The 24,307-nt window shown below is 35.4% G+C and overlaps 1 protein-coding gene across 1 annotated transcript in view; it reads left to right on the forward strand.

The window, feature by feature from the left end:
* ESYT2 (extended synaptotagmin 2) overlaps positions 1 to 24,307 on the forward strand; it is a 58,602-nt gene that overhangs the window by 13,375 nt on the left and 20,920 nt on the right. The window contains exons 7-13 of the mRNA XM_026843487.1: positions 13,798 to 13,853; positions 18,691 to 18,811; positions 19,371 to 19,547; positions 19,966 to 20,048; positions 21,326 to 21,374; positions 22,045 to 22,134; positions 22,629 to 22,724. Coding sequence (XP_026699288.1) covers positions 13,798 to 13,853; positions 18,691 to 18,811; positions 19,371 to 19,547; positions 19,966 to 20,048; positions 21,326 to 21,374; positions 22,045 to 22,134; positions 22,629 to 22,724 — 672 coding nt within the window. The remainder of the gene's footprint in view (positions 1 to 13,797; positions 13,854 to 18,690; positions 18,812 to 19,370; positions 19,548 to 19,965; positions 20,049 to 21,325; positions 21,375 to 22,044; positions 22,135 to 22,628; positions 22,725 to 24,307) is intronic.

Here is a 24,307-nt window from a genome sequence, read left to right on the forward strand (position 1 = left end):
GGAAGATCAATAGATACCATGTAAGTTGTTTTGTAAAAAACCTTTTGTTGCTGTTGCTCATGTCAGTCTGCAGGTGAACATGGTCAAAGTTAAAATTCCACAAGATCTGTGCAAGGTTATTTTGAAAACTGTGCTTGTGTTACTACAAATGAAAATCAGTATGTGTGTTTTGAGATTACCCACTATAGTGATTGAAGTTTTTATCCTATATAGTAGGTGGCAATTTCAGTTACATTTACCAGTGACCCAAGTATGAGAACAGATGAAGCACAGAGTGAAATGGAATTCAAATTCAAAATGATCATGATAGTAGTAGAAGTTGGAGGGAGTGCGAGTGTCACATAATTCGGTTGGAATATGTGGGAGGTCAGAGTGTTTGGGCAGGAATAATGGTGAAACAAAGGTAAGCCAGCAAGGTCTTGCTGTTACGAATGTGATATAGCTAGACTGGCATGTGTAAACAAGAGGATAACCCACAGATGCTTTCAGTTTTAGACACACCACTTCAACAGACATACTGACTAGTTGGAGAGTGTCCAAAGTATGGAGATAAGAATAAACTTGACCCTCAAGAACAGCCCAAAAGAATTTGAATTGTTTAGTTTAGAGAAGACCGAGGAGAACATGTTCTTCAAAAATGTGAAAGGCTCTTGCAGAAAAACACCCATTCTGTTCTGCATATCAATGGCAGGTAGGATAACAAATAATATCAGCAAGAAAGATTCAGGCTGGACAAAGAGGGGTGAGGGAAAGCCTGAATGGTAATGGTAGTGAAGCACTGCAGTAGGCTTCCTGGAGACACTGTGAATCTGTCACCGACATCTCTTAAGAAGAGATTGGATCAGCATCCACTAGGATTGACATAAATATAGCTCTTCCAGAACCATTCACACAGACGGGCTCTTGAGGTTGTATCCAACCTAGTGAGGCTTGTAGAAGGTGAGATCCTGGGCATTCTCATTGGCATTACCTAGAAGGATTCACCATGACTTTAATAAGAGTCAAAATACTTCTTAGTTAAAATTAAAACCTTTTATAATTACTAAGATAGTTATGTACAAACTGAAATTACTTTTAAGGTATTATAGCATTTGTATTGGATTCTACTGTGGTTTACTACCTTTTTTTGTAGAAGTAATTGATTTCTTAATTTCAATGAAACTGTGATACACTTTTTAGAAATCTTTCCTAGGGTTCCTTGCTCTCTACTGCCTAAACAACAATGAAGGTGGCTGGGGATTTTTTGGCTTAACCAATACCAATTTGTATCATGGAGTCTGGCACCAAAATGATGTGCATTCTTGCAGGATTCAGTAACATTGTAGTCATGCCAGGCATATTTAATTCTCTTAAATTAAGAGAATTAAAGAGAATTATTCTTAGCTCACTGAAGAGGAAGAAAGCTACATCTGAGTTAATTCAAAGAAAATTAGTTAAGGAAAGTTTTTTGAGGTCATAGACTTTTCTGAATTCTGGCCTATTGCAAATTACCTGATAGCTACTTTTCACAATAGTTACTTTCATGAGAAGCTGTGGCCATCTTGGCTTTTCATGTTCAACATATGATCCTTTTAAAATACAGTAAGTGTGAAGTTTACAGTTTTTGAAAGCTGGGAACCTGGGTTGTGTGGTCATACAATTTCAGTTCAATGCTTTCCTCTACATTAAATTGATAGGTGTATGTCATTGAAGTTTGTGCTGTGATAAGGCACTATAGCTAGTGGATTGTTGCACCTTGGAGTGATTGTTTCACTTCAGAAGGTATAATCAGAATCTCCGCAGGTAAGATTGCCTGACAAGCACCAGTATGTGTGTTGGTAACTTGGTGCAGCATTGGTATAAGAACAGAGGATAGAGAGCAACCATAATCTTCAGTGTCTGAAAATGACTAACAAATAATCTACAGTTTTAATTGTGTTAAATCTTACAAAATATGACAGTAATTCTAGTTGAGGTTTTATTCCAGGAAATTTCTTTTTTAAGCTACAGTTGCATCAAGAAATGTTCATAGATGTTGCAAAATCCATCCAACAGTCTTATTTTAGAAAACTATAAAGGAGAACATAATATGCATTGAACACTTGCTGCTGGAAAATTTTTTGATGTATATGTGTGTGTAAGGCAGCTTCAATGATCTGAAGTTTGATACCATTTTTTATAAGTATCACTAAGAGAGCTTAATAGAAAGTGTGACCATCATAGAAATGCTTATGCTACACTTACTTCTTTAAATAAATTAATTGTTTCCATCTCTTACGTAGAAATATATTTTCCATTGGAAGCTTTTGTTTGTTGGGCATGTTCTAATTAAACAGTAAAACTTGTGATGTAAATATTTAACTGTTTCAGGCTATACTGGGTCATCAATTACAAGTATATGGGTTTAGGCACGTTGAAACAGTCTTTGACTAGTCATTTTGGTTTCCTCAGCAGTCTACAACTCTTAAAAGTTGATCTAGCTTTCAAGGTTTGGGGGGTGGGAGTGAATTCTATACTTCAACAGCTTTAGATGGTATGTTGTTATTTTCTTCAATGAAGTCACATTCTTGTAACACGATTCTTTTGGAAAAATGTCCTGTGATAAATTTTTGTTAACTTGTTGAAAAGAGGTTTGTATGGGTGTTCATGTATGGCCTAGGAAAAACTTATGGTGTTGCTTGCATCATTTCTGTGGCTTGTTTCATCTGTCTAGAGAAAACATGTGTGCTTGGGTAGAAAGAATGTAGACTTAAACCTTAGTAAAACATGCAGGAATTTGTAAATGTTTTGTGGATAATTTACTGGGGGATTTTGTAAAAGTGAAATGTTTATACAAAACTTATAAAACACCATTGCTCTTATTTGGAAAGGGTTGGGGGAGTACATTGGGATGAACCAAATTTGGATTTCCACACATTTCTTTGAAGCGAGTCTAAACATTAGGAGACATCTGCTTAAATTTTGCCTCATTTTTACCCTCTGGCTGAGCAGTATGAGTGTAGGGCATCTGTTAATGTTCTTGTTTATACCAATAAACTGAGCAGATCCATGACAAGGATTAAACACTGCCTTATGGTGGTCTGTGCTGTGTAATTGTTAGTGTACTCTCTGATATTATTTTGCTATTTAGTGCTCTCCCAAATGATTTCCAGACTCAGTACAGTGCCCAACTCATCACAGGGACCGTCCAATTAACAAGTTAAATGCAAACACTCTTTTAGAGGAGCAGCAAGAAGAGTTTAGATGTGTGGACACAAACCTTTTTTTTTTTTTTTTTTTTTTTTTTTTTCCCTACAGGAAAGACCTTTCTTTGTGTTGTAGATGTGGTTCTTGTTTCTCGGTTCTGTTTTGTATTCACTCAAAAAGAAAGCAGTGTGCAGTTCTTCTGCAGAAGCCATTCGGACACACTTGGTGCCGGAGCCATGAGCCAATGCTGTCTGGTGCTGTCCTGGGATACCTCCTGCAGCTATTGCTTCTTTGTTGCTTTTTAGGGGAGAGGTGAGAAAGCTGGCAAGGTATAGGGAGGGAGAGATCAGCAACAGGAATGCTTGTAAGCAGTACCTGACACTTCATCTGTTTCCCAGCATCATGCTTTGGTAGCATTTGTCTGAACTTTTCATTTCTGGTACTCCCAGATACCTCTCCAGTCAGCTTTTAGCCCTAGTTCTTGTGCCCAGTCCTTTCTGTCCCTGATTCACTGTGCCATGCATTTGCAGTGCTTAACTCAGACAACTTGCACCTGAGATAGTAAACTGAAAATATCATATGAAACACCTCTCATTTGTGGTCAGTGGCTTTCTGAACTTTGGGAAGGACTCTGTCCAGAGTAATTTTGTCTTTTCTCCTACCCACATGCCACTTCATTAGGAGTCTGGTTGAAAAAGGATGGAGAGTACACTGGAGTATGAAAATTAAAAAGTCAACCCTTCCCCAAAAGTATCAGTTAAAAAATATTAAAAGTGTTTTTCACCCTCCTTTCATTTAAAAACTAAGCTAGTGGTCAAGGTCTGAGCAAACTTAAGGGTAGATTCTTCAAAAAAATATATCTTTGAATAAAGTTATTCCACAATTGTAATGGTTTTACATATGTATATTTAGGTTTTTGCAAGCAGACTTCTCTCCCCTCTGCAGTTTGTCGTCTTGGTGTTTATTTTTCTAACTTCTGTAGAAAAAAATTAGAACAATGCTTATTATAGCAATAACCAAATTCTGTCCCCTTACTAGAGAGCAAGTGGCTGCAGCCAAGGAAAGTTTTTTTTCCAATATTTTTGTTAGAAGAGAAGAGGAATTAGTTGGCAGCTAGCATTAGATTTTGTTCTCATATTTTCCAGTCTAAAGTAACTGGCAACAATTCCTCTTGCTCTGTTTGCTGGCCTTAATGACTATATAAGGCAACACTGCCTAAATGAATAGTTCCGAACATACTTTTTTAATGAGTTTACCAGTCTCATATTTCTGAGTAATGGATGAAGCTTTTGCTGCTGCAAGGGTTCTTACTTTATATGAAACTTTTTAAATACTGTATATTGTTGTTATTATGAAGGTACTAAAAGTTTCATCATCTTGTAATATGTCCAAATATGTAAGAGATCTCAAGAGCGAGAAATAATGTTCATTCTAATGTTTTGAAGTAATCTTAAATTTCTGAGCTTCAATGCTAAAGAAGAGTTAGCATTCTGAAAATAGTTGGGAATTGTAAGGTTTTTTGAATTACTTCTCATTACATTAACCTTATGGATATTTACCATGTAGTCTGCTTCTCTAAGTGTAGTTAACTTTTACAAAAAAAAATTACAAATTTTATTTTGATTTTTGGTTCAGTTATAACAGTGTGTATGGCTTATAACTGTACTACAAATTGGTAATTTTCAAAAGATTGTTTAGAGTTATACTTAATATTGAAGGTGTGTCCTAACTCAACCCTTTTTTTTTTTTTTAAAAAAAACCCCATCAAAACAGACCCATCAAAATACCAATACCACTGTTCTAAAAAAAACAATGGCAGGAAAACAGGATGCCTTCCAGAAAAGTGGGCAATTCTTCCAAAATTGTTGGTTTTATATTCCCAGTTTTGTCCTCCACTTGCTGACTTGAGCACTGCTCTCCCTCTACTCACTTTACAGATTGGTTTTGTCTTGTAGTTTTGATTTATTTAATATTGGTTTAGTTTCATATAATATTGGCTGCCTTTGGAAAATTCAATGGTGGATGTGACTTTCAAAATTATCAGTACTGGTGAAAATTAAGACTCAGAAGGATTGCTTGCACCAAATATGAGTCCTAGTGAAATGGCTGGAAAAAAACATGAAGTGGATATATAGAATGGAGAACAGTGTTGTTTTGGTTTGCTTTTAGCTTATCAAAAATGCCTGCAGAACATATAAGACTGCTGGTGTCTTTCCTTCAGAACTTTCTAACCTCTTTGAGAGGGGTTTGTGGAACACGTGGATAAAATCCAAGAAACGTAGGTACTATTATAATACTTAAGAATTAGTCTTGTTGCTTATAAAGTGAGGGTGATTTCCACTGCTACTTTGTATACTTATAATTTACATAACTTTAATTTTTATGTTGATACTTTATGGGATGTTTTTAAGGGCCATCATATTTGGTGCTTCCACAATATCTATCATATTCTTCTTTCCCTGTGCCCACCCATTCAGTGTTACTGTCTTTCTTTATAACAGTGTTGAAACTTCTGCTCCTGAAGGAATCTGGTTAAAGGATGTAAGCTGGCAGAAAAGCACAGCAAGAACTTGCCTGCTCTGCCTCTTACCCCCACAAGTATACATCTTATCTCTGTAGCAGTTGTCTTACTTAAATCTTCAGACTGTTACAACTGAAAAACTTACTACTGTTAAACAGTTTCTGTGCAGAGATACGCTGTGTTTCTTATAGCAGTGATGAAAATCATTGTGATTTCTACTTTTCTGTGGTGTTGTATAGTGAAGCCTTCTTTGAGAGGCTGAGTTTATTGTATGTTTACTGGGGAAATACGGTGGATAATGTTTCTTATTAAATTATTACAGTGTTAGCACTTCAGCATTGTAGTGGTAATGTGCTGTGCTCTACTAACAGACAAATTGTAGTGTATTTCTGCATGGCCATTCACAAGTAAAAGAAGGGGGACTAACATGCCCTCTTCTGATGATAAATTTCTGAGAAGAAACACAATTTATCCCATGGAATTGTATCATTGTGCCCTGTAGCAGAGCTAATTGTCCTGCAGAAAACTTCTATAACTTGATGAGCAGGATGTTGTTCATCAGCACTTTAAAATACTTTGTGGCCTCTCTTCTGAAAATTAGTAGTGCTTATGGCAGCCAAATCAAGCCACAGAGTTGGTAGGATTTAAAGGCTCCCTTTTGTGCTGTTGTGAACTTAAGTTATGTCCTTGTATATTCTACAATCCATTTCATTCTTTTCACATTACAAAGACATCTTGGGGTATTGAGAACACCAATATGTAAAAATGCTCATCAGTTTTTAGGTATTGAGAATACCAATAGGTAAAAATGCTCATCAGTTTTTAGTCTACCTTTTCTTATAGGCTGCAGGGGTATATATATTTTTTTAAAACTTTCAGTGTATGTGTTGCGTTAGTTCTCAGTACAGAGCCTTGATAAGGCAGAAAATTCATGGGTTTTGGGGAGGAAACATAATTTGGTTTCACTGCTCTGAGCAGAGGAAGAATTAAGAGATCTCTGAGTAACATGACACACATTCTACTTCATCAGGAAGTGTAACTGGTGTCTGAAATCCTGCTCTAGGCCAGTGAGCTGGCTGGTTAAGAGTCTCTGCAAGGCATATCACCTCTCTCAGTTGCAATGTGTTGTGGAAAGACAACCACATCGTTTCTGACTCCTGGCAGAGTTTCACTTTGTGACAAATTGAGTATAGTCTTTCCAGTGCCCTATTAGTTCTGCCATGGAGAACCAGCTGACATTCCCTGAATTTAGCTAAAGAGAATTATGCATTGATCAAATTGGTAACAGAAGGATATGATATTGTTAAGCTATTTTGAAGATCTATAGGCCAAAACCTTTAAGTATGGAAATTTTTTATATTCGGTGCTTCATAGAATGATTCATCAGCTGGCAGTCTTTTGCTTGCTCCCTTTTTCTCCACAAGGCTCTTCAGTTTGTTAGGATGGTGACGTTGCTTTAACTTAACTGTCAGAACCACAAGTTAGGGGGTTGTCATCTTCTCCAGCAAGTCATGGCATGGTAATGACCTAAACGTAGAATGAAAATCCTTGTTATTTGGCTGGACTATGGCTGGAACAGCTCCCTCTTGGGTATCAAGCAATACCATAGATTTGACTACTTCTCTTTCTACTGTGTGAATTTGTCTGCTGTCACTGCTATTTCCATACTACTGCAGGTATAAGCTTTTTTTGCCTGAGCTTCATGTTACTTTTTGGAAAACTTCTCTTCTTACATTAAAAAAGGTGTATCTTATGCAGAAGTCTGATTATGTTTGGAAGCCAAATGTGCAGATTTTAAACAACCGTATTGAAACAAACATGGGGGTAATAGCGAGAAAACCAAAATGAAGAAGGAAAAAAAAAAAAAAAAGCGCATTTGTCACTAATATCTGTAGACTAAGATTAGAGAGTGCATGTTACTGCAGTGATATCAGTGTGCTTCAGTACTGCTGGGCTCTTCTGGTAGAACTGGAAAGGAAGGTACTGTGGTGGGCAAATACAGCAAATCTTGTCTGCCAGAAGAATTTACTTTCAAAGCCCAAATAGTGCAAGCTTGATTTAGGCCAGGAGTTTGAAGACTCGTATTCCTTCCAAAACATTTCATGGTTTAAGATTTATTTGCAAAGCTTTTCTAATAATCCTGTGAAGTGTTATTTAATTTCTTAGCTCCAAGTTTGAATGGAAAAGGATTTGACTTTCACGTTTCTGAAATGGACCTCTGTCTTTTTATTTATTCCTGTACAGCAATTGGATGAATAAAAGTTTTTGATATTATATGTACTAATTGCATTTATTGTTTAAATGTACACTCTCTGTAGCACTATTTTTTTACAGTTTCTTTGTGTAATTACTTTTTACGTGCTTCATGGTCTAAGGACTGATGACAGAATGAATTGGTAGCCTTGTCTTTGAGAAGAGGTGTATAATAATCAAACTATTAATAGTGAGGTTGTACCATAGACACTGTATATCTATCATATGCTGTGTTGCAACCTTTTGAACTGCTTTTTGGTTGAAAATATTTCAGTTCTCAGTGGTATCTTTGTTTTGTTTTGGGCTGTGGCAGTTAATACAGAAATCACTATGATATATGTTTCAGTCTACTGTAGGAGATGTTTCTCAATGCTGAATTTCAACATGCATTATGTTGTGCAATTCATTTAATTTGCTTGAGTCTATTTAAGAGACAGCACAAGACTTTGTTGTGTTAACTGCTGTATGCAATATACTAAACAAAGTAGGAGAAAATCAAAAGGAAATGCAAATATTTTCTCATTTTCTATATATTCTGAAAACAACAGTATATAAAACTCAAATATGGAGTGCAGGTATGAATACCTTAGAGACCATTTTGGTAAGGTATTTGTGGTGTGTATTTGCCTTCTAATTTACTTACGAATAAGGAAGAAAGGAATAATCAGGTAATAAACTGGATTCTTTGTTTTAAAACAGTTTAAAATTACTTCTTCCAGAGCCTTGGTAGCCTACACAAATTTTTTTAAGTGTGACATAATGGAATGTCAAAACTTGTGATTAGAACAGGAGAACCAGTCTGAAAACACAAATTGCGGTTAGTTTTATCAGGTACTACCAAGCTACTTGTCTGTTATATTACTTAAACATTTGTGAGTTTGCAAGATTGAGGAAGTAGGACAAAACTCAAGTTATTCCTGCCAAATTGGACTTTTCATCCTGCTTCAATTTTTTTTTAGAGCTAAGATGAGCATGAGATTTGAGAACATATACTAATAATTTCCACCATTAATTTTCAAAGAATACACTGAATTTACCTTCAGTTTTCTTAAATATGATCTGTGTGTTCTAGCTCTGTTTGTTATTGTAGAACTATATGAGTAAAGTTTACATACCGAGGTAAAATAACCCATTTTATAACAAATTATTTCTAACGGTTTTTCTTTGCATTTGGAAATTAAAAAGCGGATAGCTTGAAGTTGATATTCATGTAGAAAAGAAATCATAACACCTAAAAAAAAAAGACTGTTTAGTATACTGTGAGTATTAGGTAAGATCTCATCCCCTTTTGGAAGGTATTACTGCCACTTAGCCTTGCTAGCATTCCATAAACAGATGCCTTAACAAGCGATAGGACAAGAGGGAATGGCCTCAAGTTGCTCCAGGGAAGGTTTAGACTGGATATTAGGAAGTATTTCTTTCCAGAAGAGGTTGTTAGGTGTTGGAATGGGCTGCCCAGGGCAGTGGTGGAGTCCCCATCCCTGGAGGTGTTTAAGAGTTGGGTTGACACAGCACTGAGGGATCTGGTGTAGTTGGGAACTGTCAGTGTTAGGTTAATGGTTGGACTGGATGATCTTCAAGGTCTTTTCTAACCTAGATGGTTCTGTGATTCTGTGAAACTGAGCCTCCCACGTACCTGAAGATGGTCTTTCTAATTCAGTTGTTAATTGTGCATTCCCTTGCTGGAAATGTTATGCAATAGGTTAGCCCTTTCTCACTAAAACCAATCCTGCTAGGACTCTAGTGGGCAAAACTGATTTTAAATTAGTTATCTTTAAAAAAGACATTGAATACAAAATGGTATTGGAGCTAATGATACATTCATGCTTTCACTGGAAGAATGATGAAAACCAGCAGTATATGTGCCTGGCTCTGTACAGTCTCTGTATAGCTACTAACAATAGTATTTCTTCACTTTAGATTCCAACAGTGTGGTTTCAGTTATGACAAACATGTATGAACAAGTAGATGGCTTAAGCTGAGTTTAGTTAATCTCACATATGCATCTAGTGTGATTCTCTGTAGACAGGGGTTTTTCAGTTAATTTATTGTACATTCATCTAGTGTTTGTATCAATTCATAAGTGGAAAACTAAATCCAAGCCTGTCTACTTATTTCGTATTTAGAATGACTGTTGTTACAAGTAGCAAGAATATGATCTGCTTCATTATTGTAAAATGTGCTTTAATTATTAATTTCTACTATGTTGTTCACTTAACACTTTTGAGTGTTGTAGAAGTCCCTGTACATTTCAGAAAAAACATCCCATTCTGAGATGCTGACACATTCTGTGTTTTGCAGTTATTTCATAATGAGAGCAAATATCAACTTCACAGATAGATTGCAGAGTAGCCATTTAGCATTAATTGTTTATATCATGTAAAAGATCAAAGAGATCCTAACTGTTTACCTTGTGTTTATAAAAGGATTTTAGAAGTATTCCAACCTCTGGGAAAGGAAACTTTCATTAAAATTTGTAGAGTCCAAAAATCATCTATCATATCACAGAACTTATTTTTTGAAAGCTATCTATTTTCACCTGTTCATGCAATTTGGTCACTAGAACTACTATTAGATTTGGCAAATATCTTTCCTTACAATGTTATTTTGTTTGCCAACAATGTTTTGTGCATCTGGAAACATGAACTTGGAAATTCACATTTGTATTAAATAGCATCTGATGCTATGCTTCATTTTGTCCTGCAAGATAATTGTAATACAAGAATCAAATAAATAAACAACTAAGTGAGATGATGTCTTTAGAACATACGAGTTACAAAGACAAAATATCTTCTGACTTTGATTCATTTTTTCAGAGTCCAGGAAACATGAATATCCTGAGGGGTTTAGAAAATTGTATTCAGAAGAAACAAACAGATAAACTGTAATGATTGGTATAAATTTATAATTATTTTGGTTTAAGTGCATTGGTTTCTAATTGTTGAAATACAGCAGATCTCCATTGTACACCTTCTGATTGATAGATGTAGAAAGAAGACTTCTTTCAGTCATCCACTAGAGTTCAAATTAGATGCCTATATTAGAGGAGTCTCTGTTTCACTTGCCTATAGAGAGACACAGGAGTGTAACACAGTAAAAGAAGGAGACTTAAGAAAAATCTTTCAGCAGTTTTCTGAAGGGATATCATCAGGGAAAGTACTAAATTTTAAGCATTTTGTTGAAGCATGTGAGTTTATTCACCATTCTGAATGGCATAGGTAGGAAGACACTAATCTTATTCCCTGAATGGGACCAAATATTTGTTTTCTGTTGTAATATATTAACAGATACATAGAATAGTTGATGTTGGCAGGGACCTCTGGAGGTCATTTACTCCAACCCTCTTGCTCAAGCAGGGCCACCGAGAGCAGGCTGGCCAGGTCTATGTCTGGATGGCTTTTGAATATCTCCAAAGATGGAGACTCCACAACTTCTCTGGGCAACCTGTGCCAGTGCTCAGTTACCCTCACAGTAAAAAGGTGTTTCCTGATGTTCAGAGAGAACCTCCTTTGTTTCAGCTTGTGCCCATTACCTTGGGTCCTGTCACTGGGCACCACTGCAAAGAGCCTGGCTCTGTTGTCTTTGCACCCTCCCTTCAGGTATTTATAGCCATTAATAACAACATCCTGAGGCTTTGCTTCTCTGGGCTAAACAGTCTCAGCTTTCTCAGCCTTCCTCATAGAGATGCTCCAGTCCCTTAATCATCCTCATGGTCCTTTGTAGGACTCTCTCCAGTATGTTCATGTACTGAGAAGCCCAGAACTGGATAAAGCACTCCAGGTGTGCCCTCATCAATACCAAGTAGATCACCTCCCTCAGCCTCCTGGCAATGGTTTTCCTAAAGCAGTCCAGGATAGTGTTAGCCATTTTTGTGACAAGGCATGTTGCTGGCTCATGTAGATTCTTGCAGTACATTCCATGATACGTCTTGCCTTTTGTTTTGGAATATGCAGTTATGCAATCTTACTACCTTTTCTGCTGAAAGGATAATGATTTTTTTTCTGCTTAGCTGTTTGTTACAAGTTGGCTAGGTGCTTCATACATAACACTGTTGAACTATTTTGCCACCACTACAAAAGCAAATTAAGTAACCATGTTCCTTATATAAGTAAATGTATTATGTGTGTCCTTGTTTTGACTGGGATAGAGTTAATTTTTCTTAGTAACTGTGTTTTGGATTCAGTATGGGATTTCCTCTGAGAAGAATGCTAATAATACACTGATGTTTACAGTTGTTGCTAAGAGATCAGGGACATTACAACTCCAATGTCCTGGCTGTGTTCAGGTGTACAAAAAAAGCTGGGATGGAGCAGAGCTAGAGCACTGGACCCAAACTAGCCAATGAAATATTCCATATAATGTAATGTCATATTCAATATATAAAGGAGGATTAGCTGGCAAGGGGTGTGTGTGTGTGTGGGGGGGCTCTCTCAGGTTTGTGGTTTTTCAGAATTGCTAGCTGGGAATGGGCTTGGTATAATTTGGCAGATGATGAGCAGTTGCATTGTGCATTACCTGTTTGTACTCTCTATTATTGTTTTATTTCAATCATTAAACTGGTTTTATCTCAACCTTTGGGTCTCCCTTCACACCTCCAATTCTGTCCCTGTCCCCTGGGCAGGGGAGGGCGAGCAAGCAGCTGCATGCTGTTTGGCTGCTGGCTGGGTTTAAACCATGACAATGTGTTATCTTTAGTCAAAGTATTCACAAAGGAAATCACTAATTAAACTATTAATAGATCCTTTATAAAAGCATGGTATGTGCTGGGTTTTTTAAATAGAAAATGAATGTAGGGTGATTATTCTTGCCTGTTTGTGGAAAGATGAAATATATGTTCTTAGAGATTTATGGTTTCAGCATTTAACTGAACCACCACAATTAGTTTCTTCACAGGATCTCGAAATCCTTTAACATTTTTAATACAGTTATTCTTAGATTGAGTTAGTTGGATTTGAAAGCATGGTGGTAGTTGGGTGGGTTTGGATTTGTTGCTTATATTCAATTAACTTCTACACAGGTAATAGAAAGTTTTCAGTGAGAAGGGAGATAAGGAAACTTGTTTCTGTTAGTTTTGTTATCTAGAATTAGAAGATTATAGGATTGAAAAGGACATTAGAAATTAGTTGTTAATACCAACATACCAGAAGCAGAATAAGCACCTTTTGTAGCATATAGTCTAATATTCTGTAAAGATTTTTAGTGAAGAAAGTATATATGATCTAGCAATGATTTATCCCTAGTAATTATTTCTGAGGATTTTTCTCGCTTCGATACTTAATCCTGTTGATGCCTTTCTTCTTTACTTATATCAGTGGTAGAATGAGTTTTTCTCTTTGTCACTGAAAACAGCCACCTCTGTGTTTGCAAGTTGTCACAACCTTCTTCCAATTCTTAATACAAATCCTTCTTTCTTTTCATTGGTTATGTCTTTTGGATCTCTTATTTTCGTGCCGTCAAATAGGATATCAGCCTGTTATACTTTGCAAATTCACGTTGGTGACTGTCCGTCTATGGTGAATATGAAAATATTTCTTCAGAAAATAAGACCACTTTTCATTATTTGATACTGGTTTTATGTAGTACATACTGTGTACATGTGTATATTGGAGTGTGTATGTGTGTATTTATATGTATGTATGGAAGGGTGGATAAGAGGATTTTAAAATCAGTTTCAAAAACTGTGGCTAAAAATTATTTAGAATGGAAGAGGTTTTAATTTTCTGTTTAAGAAAATCCTAGAAACTGGTTATTAACCCTCCACTGATCAGAATCTATAGTGATCATGTTTATTTTTTCAGTGTTGTGAATTCTAAGTCACCTTCCCCCTCTCCCCCCTATCTTTTTTCTGTAATTCACAGCTTTTGGAAATTAACTGGACTGGACTGACCAATCTTCTGGATGTTCCAGGACTGAAGTGAGTATATGTAAAGCAGTGTTTGATATTCCTCCACACTAATAAACCCCAGAAAAACTGTAGACCATCAACTAAATAATTTTAGGTTAAATGGCACTGAGCATATATAGAATTATATGAAATAGGCAAAAGGTAGTGATTTCACTGCAGGTACATCAAAAATATATCTAGCAGGTCTTGTTAAAAACATTTTGAAAATATAATTTTTACTCTGCCTTTCTTAGTATTCTCAGCCTTTCCAGATTTCCAGATTCTTGTGAATTTCCTGTGTGCTATCTCCTAGGACAGCAGAGAAAGAGCCTTATTTTTCACACCAGTGGATTCATAACATCTTGGCTCATGGCTTTGTATGCTGATACATCATTAGGTGCTTGTGTAAAGTAGTTAGAAATACCTTAAAACGCTAATCAAATTAAATGAATGTTCTAATCTCTTCAAGTACTTCCTTTTAAAGGTTTCAGTTTATTATGTGAAGAAAAATGGAGTAGCAAAAATACTGACCATATATAGCTAGAAAAATGCTTGGCTTATTAAAAGCTTTTTAAAATAGTCCATGATAAAAACCCAAATAAAAAAGCAGAAGTAGAAGTGAAAACCAAGCTGCTTTGAATCATTGCAATCATGATAAGGTTAAATCCATGAATATGTTCATAACTATCAAGTTGTAATAGTTACCTAGGGGCATTTTAATATTGAGACAATGGCTAAGGGGATAATGGCAGGTCTGATACAAACTTGGATTTTGTGACTAGTCCTTTTATTGCATCCCATACTCTCAAGAGTTGGCTGACTCCAGAATTATATTTTATTGTTTAAAAACAAGAGTTTGAATCTAGGTATTAAATTAAACCTTTAGTGCAAAATTGCATGACTGAAACAGTTTTTTTGCTGTACTTAAGCCTGTGAAGCCTTTGCATGGAATCCCAGTTGAACAGCTTGAAATTAGAGCTTGCACTAAGTAGGTTAATGGCTACAAAAATTGCATACGTGTCAAGCCCGCTTAAGACTGCCTCTGAGGAGAGTGAGGTTGATGAGTGGGAAAATGGCTTCCAAAATATAGCTCCTGAGTAATAATTTGCTCTTTTGACATAACACTAATAAATTTGCATTTAATACTTCAGCTTACTAGGCTCCTGAGATTCCTATGCTACATATTTTCCTGTCTGCAAACACAAAACCTCAGATGTAAACAAAGTCTTGTTAAGTATCTCAAGTTTGTGGTTTCCAGAGAAACCAAGCTTGGCCACATATGCATAAAATGGTGCCATCGAGATGTGGTATAGTTTCTATAGTAACAGTAACTGAGGTGACTCATACTCTGCCTTGCCAAGAAATTTCTTCAGTGCTGTATTTGTTTTTCTTATCTGTATAGATAGATTGGTACTACAGCTTGACATATTGTAGTTGTTATAAACAGTGATGAACAAGAGATTGCTGCTACCACAGGTACTTTTTTCATCCTGTGGCTGTTGGCTGCACCCTAAGCTACTTATTTGTACTCTGTTTGCAGATCTCTTTTACTAAATGAACTTCTGCATTTGCTGCTGGAAACTTCTCTGTCAGCTGTTAACAATTTCCGTTGCTCTTTGTATATGACTCCACAATGAAAAGGACACAAAAGTAATTCATATTCCATCATTAGTGTGTAGCTTACAGAGGAGTGAAATTAAAATCTATGTGAGGAGGAGCCACATTCTGAGAATACTCAAAGTGCTGTCAGGAGGAGATGTGCATGATTGGAAGATGAATTATGTTATGGTTGCTTGAGATACACTAAAAATACTCTATGCAGTCAGAGATATACTGTCTCTGCAATATGAATAAAGATGATGCAGGAGAAATACATAGCTGGTTATTCTGTCACTAAAAATTAAGTAGAGCTAAACAGAGAGAAAAAAAAACAGTAGGTGACTGCCAATTATTTTTCTCATGTGAAATTGAGGTTTTGAAACCCTTACTATGATAAATTATATGAAGAATTTAACACTTTTCTGATTTTTGTGAACTAGAAAAATAATTGTACTTAGAGTCAATGACTTAGAGTTTTACAGTCTTTAAAAGCTTTCTATTGATGATGCATCAACATAAGGGTTTCAGTTGATAGTTCCTTTTCTGTTGCTTGATCAGTGGGTTGTCTTTATTTTCCATAGATCAGGCCGCTTAGTTTAAGTAATAAAATAATGACAAAGATTGTAATTTTTGCCTTGTATTCATGAAAAATACTTTCCATCTGGGAGCATCCCAGCTGGCTAGTATTTGATTAGGTAAGTGTCATGTTCTAGAAATCATTTAATTTATTACTTATGATCATTGGTATTCTATTTCCTCTCCCTGCTTTTAAAGACAGAATATCTGCTACCTCCACTGAGTCGAGTTTCTCCGTGTAAAATTCTGCGAAATTTCATTACTGATTATTCATTTTTCAAATTAATTTCTCAAATGTTTTAGTGAAATTCAAGCATTTATGTTGGGATAAAATTGTGAGACTGACATTTGGAATCACGGAGTTGGGGTTTGGTCCTACCATAAAGGATTATGAATCCTCCCAGCGACTGGGCTGTGTTGTGCTTCAGGCTGTTTCATTTTTTATGTAAGGACATCTGCTGTACATCCATTTGATCATTAGTCAATCTCTGAACCTTTTGCTAGTCTAGGATGGGTTTATTTATGCCTATAGCTTATTTCATAATGTATGTGATCTTAATTAAATACTAGAGAAGAACATGATAATATTTCTTTCAAGGCAGCTCTGGTACCATTGCCTATCTTGCACTGCTCATTTTCTTTCTCTGACCTAGATCAGTTAGTTTTCTCCATTAATCATCTGTTCTTAAGGCATGCACTTAATTGAACACCCAGGCAGAGCTTTCTCTTCTTGCCAGGTAGGGACACTAACAGAAGCAGGAACAAACTAAATTTATCTGATCTCTCTACTGGAAATTTATCAACAGACTTGTGTTTTGATACCATCATCTCACTGTGCCTTTTTTTTTTTTTATATATATTAAGACATTGAGACATTTTTCTCTTAATTTTTAAAGTCAACCCTAACAAAGTAATCACTTCCGTTTTCTTGTCTCATTTTAGAGAAAGCTTAGCATACATAAGTTGAAAAATTGATGTTTAGCAAAATGAAACCAAGACTTTGAAAAACAACATGTTTCAGTGATGACTAAAGCAAACTACTTATTTTCAAATAACATGATTTTCTTCTCAAATTAATTGTCTTAAGAATTACTGAAACTATAAATTTGTAGGATTCAGTATAATGTAGAATGAAAATCTTTGTGTATATGATTGGATAAGCTCTGCAAGGAAGGAAGGGGAGTGAAGATTTGTCTTTAGGACAGATGCAAATTAACTCACAGAAGTGGAGAAGAAACTTCCTCTGAACACTATCTTAATGTTTTCCACTGCTGCTTGTTTCAGAGAATAAACAAGGTCTGCAAAGACCTGTCCATTGATCTTAATGCATCCTTGTTTCTTCTGTTCTGATTATAATGGATGCTATTAAAAAGTCAGCCATGTTCTATACTGTAATCATAGTTCATTTAGATTTACAGGGGAAATCAGCAGCCAAGGGGATGCAGGCTGTACACGTTGTAAGTCTCTGGTATACAAGATCAGAGTGAATTTGAAATGGGCCAGATTGTATTTAATGGATTAATTCTGTTACACATAATATGTTTATTGTGCACCATGAAATTTTCTTCTTAAATGAAAATGTAATATATATTACATTTCACTGCAGGTTTTGTGTTTTTATAAATACACTAGCTGCTGAGTCAGAGCTACTCCCAATTGCAGGTTCAGTCTTAAAAAAACTTTAGAAGGTGATTACACTCAAGTGAAAATATTCTAAGTAATCAAACGTTCTCTGCATCTTAATTTCATAACGACTGTAAAAGAATCATAAGTGTATTTAGGAGGAGAAATTGTTCATCCCTAAAGCAGTTCCACCAGCTTTAGCAAGAGTGCACCTGGAATTCAGAATATATCAAGTATTTTTAGAGTTTTCTCTCTGAACCTTTGTACATACCTTTAATTTTTTTCCTGGATACTTGACTTACATGGTGAATTTCACCACTCCAGTTCTGCCTTTTTTGCCATTGTAGGCAATGTGTGTAACCAGTAGCATTGATCTGACAACATACCACTTTCTTGTCAGTTCAGACCCAAACTGAGCAAACTCATAGCTTAGGAAATCTTTCTTTTCTGTGTTTGTGGAGGGATATGGGATTGGGTTTTTTAAAATGATTCATTACCAGTGTGATTGTACTGCCACTCCCTTTTTGCCAGAAGAAAACCTGATTTTCTTTCCTAGGCTATATTATACTCATCCGTGAGCATGTTTGTGTTTCTGTTTTTACATGATGGTCCTCCCAGATCAAGAGGACAACTTGTTTCATAACAGTACGGGAATAGTTAGCCAAACTCTCAGGGACAGTTAAATCATTATTGAAATACAAAAGTAGGTTAACGGTTAACATATGCTTGGTTATATGCAATGAAGGCAAGATGATTTATGCAATAGCCTTTTACCCTGGATGGCTTTAAAAGGCGGGGGTGAGGGGGGAACTTCGTGGTGACAGGAAAATGAGAACTTTATATTCATTTCCGTGGTTTCTGCTTTTCGGTGTCAGCTGCTTCCCCCTGGTGGCCGTTTTGGCAAGAAGCCTTTATTTTAAAAAGTCTATTTAAATAACAGATGTGTCTTCTACCAGCCCCCACCACAAGCAAATATTTACTTTATTTACCTTGTTAAGCAGCAAAAGGAGTATATTACTGTGGCATATTTAATTCTCATGGAGTAACTGAGCATTGTTTTCTTCAACAGTGGCTTATCAGATACAATAATATTGGATATAATATCCAACTACCTGGTCCTTCCAAATAGAATCACAGTCCCCCTTGTCAGTGAAGTGCAGATTGCTCAGTTACGATTTCCTATACCAAAGGTAAGAATGTTGCTGTCAATACTAATAATTTGGCTTTTTTTTTTTTTTTTTTTTTAGTATTAAAGATACGCACATCTGTGTGAATTTCTAAGTACAGTTACAGCAGTAGTGCAAGTTATTGTGAATCTAGTCACTTAAAATAATTTAATTTATAAACAATTTCTGTGGAGGATAGTTTTGGTTTGCTAGAATCTTAAACATATTACTTGCTAAAATACAGTTCAGCTGTATAGACAAAAAAGTAAGTATCATATGTTTTATATTATCACTGTAATTTATCTTTAGTGGAAGTTGTTACTATTTATTGCTACTCACTTTCAGTAGCATGGAATTTATTGATATAACTGGCATTGTTGACAGCTTTTATTTTCAGGAATCTCTTGAGGGCTATATCTGCTGTGTATGTGGATTATCATTCATATCCCTCCATTTACAGTGTGTCCAAACTAAGCTTCATGTTAAGAAAATCACAATGGAAATTTTAACACATATGTTGCATAAATTGTGATGACATGGAAGGTTTCAGATTACTACATTAACTCATCTTTTCCTTTTTCAGGGTGTTCTAAGGATACACTTTATTGAAGCTCAGGACCTGGAGGGGAAAGACACTTACCTAAAAGGGATTGTCAAAGGAAAGTCTGATCCTTATGGAATTATCCGTGTGGGCAACCAGATTTTCCAAAGCAAGGTCATCAAAGAAAATCTCAATCCAAAATGGAATGAAGTTTATGAGGTATAACCAATAAAAATACCTTGTTGTGCATTCTGTAAAGTTGTCTTCTAAAGTTTCTTTTCTTAAAGAAGATGATATCCTGGGGACTTCCTTGAGGATCTTCTAGATGCCTCCCTTGAAAAGCCCAAAGTTATGTAACAAAGCAGAAATTCTCCATTGATGTATATACTTTTTTGTCTAGACTAAGCATCAATAATTCTGAAAAGCAGTCTAGTCATTTAAAGCCAGCATTAGCAAATTGCATCGCAAAAGGTCTTGTACTTGCTCTACTCATTAAATGACATGTTTTTTAAAGTGTTTGCTTATTGATATGTTTTAATACACAGAGACACTGCAGTTCAATATTCTACTGTTACTATGCCATTTAACAAAGCTAGTTAGTTTTACCATTGACAGGGCCATCTTACTGTACTTCCAGGCCTTAGTTTATGAACATCCAGGACAGGAGCTAGAGATTGAGCTCTTTGATGAAGATCCAGATAAAGATGACTTCCTGGGAAGGTAAATATTATGGAAAATACATCTGTAGGTATTGAAAAGAGATGACATATGTTGATGTAGTATTTTTTTTTTTTAACTTATTTTCATTTTATTGCAGTTGTAGTTCTATATTACTGTATTTATGAATTACCTTTTGAAAATTATGGTAGTAAGAAGTTCCCTAATTACTTCAGATATGTAAATATATGCATTTAAAAATATGTTTGTGTGTATATATGCACATCTATATGTTTACATATTTTTTAAAAAAATAAGGTAAGTATTGTGGGTATCCAGAAAAAATTGTACCCTACCTGCTTTAATGTTTTTAAGCTATCATTAAGCCTTAATTATTTCATCAGGCAAAGTTAATATAGCTTTATCACTGTGTATCTTCATCTTCATAGTTTTTAAATGGCTATCTCACAGTTTACTTTTCTCTAAGAGCTGATCTTAACCATTTGATTAAAGAAAAAATGGCTGTAATGCTTTCGCAAACATTACTCACTTTTAGATTCCATAGGCCTACCTTTAGTGTTTACCCATAAACGTTTCAGGGTTTTAGTCAGCTTCTTTCTCCAGTAATTTGTCACCTTTATTTCTTGCAGAGTTTTGGAGCTTCCCATTGTTGCTTTCCATACAGAGTAGAACTCCCTTATCTTTCCAGCTCCTTCTCTCTTAACAGGAGCAACAGTACCTACTTCTCTTCTCATTAAAATAAAGAAGTAGGTAGTACAAAGGCTTCTTTTCTTTGCACTTTCCTGATCTTACACTGAAGTGGTGGGGGGGAAAGTGGCATAATGTGTACATCAGTACTAATAAAATAAAAAGCCACGACAAATGTTCATGCACTGGCATCCAGTTGTCTGCCCTGCTTAATTTTTAGCAGATTCCTTGGTGCATTTTTAGTTTGTGTGAACTAGCTCTCTCCCAGACAATGCCAGAGCGTGAATTTGGTCATCCAGGGGCTATTTCCAGTGGGTCGTTTGGATGTGGTCACTGTTTTGAGAGTTTGGTCATATGTATGTGAGCCATATTGTGCCAGTGGCCCTCATAGCTACAAAATGGGCTCTAATATAGCATTTTTTTTTGTTATCCTGCCACTCATCTTTGTTCAGCCATTTCATTCCCTACTTCTTCCTCTCTTAGGGGCTAAAAGAATAGTATTCTGCTCTTTTCATCTCAGTGGAAGCCTCGATACTCAGCAAGCACAGGGTGGGGTTTGAGCTCTGTATTAGATTGTTTGCTTCTTGGCTAAAACACTGATTTTATTTTTTTTTTCTTTTCCTTCTTTCTAGTCTGATGATAGATTTAATTGAAGTTGAGAAGGAGCGTCTTCTAGATGAGGTAAGTGTTTAGTAAGTTTTGGGTTTAAAAAAAAAAAAAAGCTGTGTATGTAGTTGTGGGGGTTTTTTTGTTTCTGTTTTTTTTTTCCTGGGGATAGTTCCTGTATGTGCATTAATATCCTTAATGCTATAGAAATAAATCCCCTCATGATCAGTACAGTGGTTTAAGGGATATATTAATTGGTGAAATCTGAAGAATTATTCCATTCTTCTTCTGTCTTGGCGCTTTAAGATTATTAGTATGTTAATTCAAAACCCAGTACTTTTTATATTTGGTGAGAGCTTTTTCTTGCAGGAGAATAGTTAAATGCCCAGTTTAAATATTACTAGACTTAACAGACTATTTTTTGTCCTATATGTAAGAGAGATTTTATAGTACTGTTACACAGGGTTTGCATTTACAGAACTTAAAGAATTCTCTTGATATTTAAAAAATGCTTTTACTATATAATATAGAGGTTTGCATGGCTGTTTTGGTTATTCTGTGTTGTAATGTATAGTGTGAAATAGGACCCTTTAAACAATGAATCAGATTTTGTCAGGTTTTGCAGACTTTGGCTCTGTGAGATTTCTGGTAGATCTTAGCATTTCCTAAATGTCCTGAAGAGCCAATTGCAATCATATATTTGATTGGTGTCAGATTATTTAATGTTACTTTGCTTAACTTTTAGTGGTTTACTTTGGATGAAGTGTCCAAAGGAAAATTGCATTTAAAACTGGAATGGCTCACATTGATGCCAACTGCTGAAAATCTAGACAAGGTATTAAAGGAACACATTACTTTTATCCTAATCTTGATTGTTGTGGGGTGTTTTTTGTTGTGTGTGGGTTGTTGGTTTTTTTTTTTTTTTTAGTATGTAAGTAATTTAATTTTTTGGCTGTTATGAATTTGGATAAACCTGTAACTTCATTCCAAGTTGTCTTTAGAAATCTCAAACCAGTCATAACTGTCAATCTACTACTGTTAATGTTACGGTTTGAGAATATCAGCTACCATTTCATTAGCCTGGGAGGTAAAGCTGGATAAAATATTATAATTTGTCCCATCTAAAAAAAAAAATAAGGAAAAGGGTGGAAATTTCCATAAAAATGTGTTTGAAATACATATATGAGTCTTGAAAACTTATTTCTTATGTGTTATAGCATACATTTGTGAATGTTTTCATTTTGAGAGATGTTTTTAAAATATTTTCCAGGAATGAGACAGAAAAAATATTTGATTTTCAGAAAGGCTTACAGTGTGTTTTTGGTTCAGGTGCTCACAAGCATTAGAGCTGATAAAGACCAAGCCAATGATGGGCTTTCTTCTGCGTTGCTTATTCTCTATTTGGACTCAGCAAGAAACCTGCCCGTAAGTTATATTCTGATGGATACCCTTTTGTTATGGGTATCTCTTGCGTACTTCCAGCATGTCTTGCTTGGTAGTATGGCACACTGCTTTACTAACACACATTATACCATGTTTTCTATACTTTCTCTCCTTTCAAAAGGTGTAATGTAAGGTCCACATTTCTGGTATTATAGCATTATAGATATATATTTAATAAAACATCACTCTTTAATCAGTGTGATTTTTCTTTAAAGAATGCTCCTTTCCTGGACTTGAAAGGCTGCATGTTTTTATTGCACAGTGTTTTCCATAAATAGTATGGGATTAGCATGACATATTTTAAGGTACTAACTGGGCAAAGGCCTGCTTTCTTGAGTTCAGGTAAAATTGCTTGCTTTGGTTTAGGGTATCTGGTAGATTTGAAGGTACTGAAGTCCTCACCATTAAATTAATGTGCAGTTGATGTTACAGTGGCAGAATACTTGTACAAGATTTCTGTCAGGTTGTCATTTGGAGTATTGTTTATTTGCTTGTGCAAACCAAAACAAAAAAAATATTAAAGGTTCTGTCATTATATGGGTTATACTATGGGACTGTGAAGCAGCTTGTTTATAACAAGCACAGACTGTTCTGTAGTTTTTTTCAGGTTAGTAAAGTACTGTTCCTCATTGTAAGTGATAGCAGTAATGAAGTAAACCCTACCATAAATAGATATGTGAAGCATAACACTGAGTTATTCTGGCTTTTAGCATTGCCATTAGATGAGAAATTCTAGAAGTGATGACTAAAATATTAATCAGAGAATAAAGTTTTCAAGGCTCAGATTTTTTTTTGCATGCATTTTGCAAATTTTTCCACTCAAATTTAAGTTAAAATGCTGTATCAGAGTGTTAACAAATGAAACCTTAGTGGCTTAAACAATTTACATCACTGACGAGTGATTTCATATCTGCTCCAGGTTATATAGAGCAGTGTTTGGAAGTAGTATTTATAGATTATTTTAAAAGTGAAAATATGGAGCTCATTTGGATTAGAGTTCTGCGTTATCTTTTTAACCTCACTATATTGCATTTAGGGGAACTCTGTAACTTCACAGAAAAAGAGTAAAATTACTCTAGTACAGAGTAAACAAAAATAGAATAGAGTTATGGTGTGCCTAACATCAGTTTCAGAATACTGCAGCACACAGAAGAAGTCTATCTGCCATCTGTTTTGTTCACTAGGTGAAATTTCTGTATTTTCTTGTTTGTCTACTGGATTTTACCAAAACTGTTATAAGTTTAATATATTTGTTAAAATACATTTAAGTAAGTCTCTTACTTAAATAGTTCAAAGTTCCCTCATCTGCAGTTTCCAATTATTTTTTTCCATACAACTTTGCTGCCTTAGATTAGATTAGTTTATCCAGCAAATACTCAGAGGCATTGTTATAAGTTTAGTTTTTTTCCCTTCCTGTTTTAAACATTCTGTAAAATTTTCTCCCCCTTTCAGAAAGGTTAGGCTGCAAGTCTTGAGTTCTACCTACTTTTGAGGACAATATTTTAATTTCAGTGTCTTAATCAGTACTCTAATCAGTAGATATCTAAACTGTAGGGCACAGAAAA

The sequence above is a fragment of the Athene cunicularia genome (genome assembly GCF_003259725.1).
Source record: "Athene cunicularia isolate RWA chromosome 2 unlocalized genomic scaffold, athCun1 chr2_part1, whole genome shotgun sequence".
Taxonomy (NCBI): domain Eukaryota; kingdom Metazoa; phylum Chordata; class Aves; order Strigiformes; family Strigidae; genus Athene; species Athene cunicularia.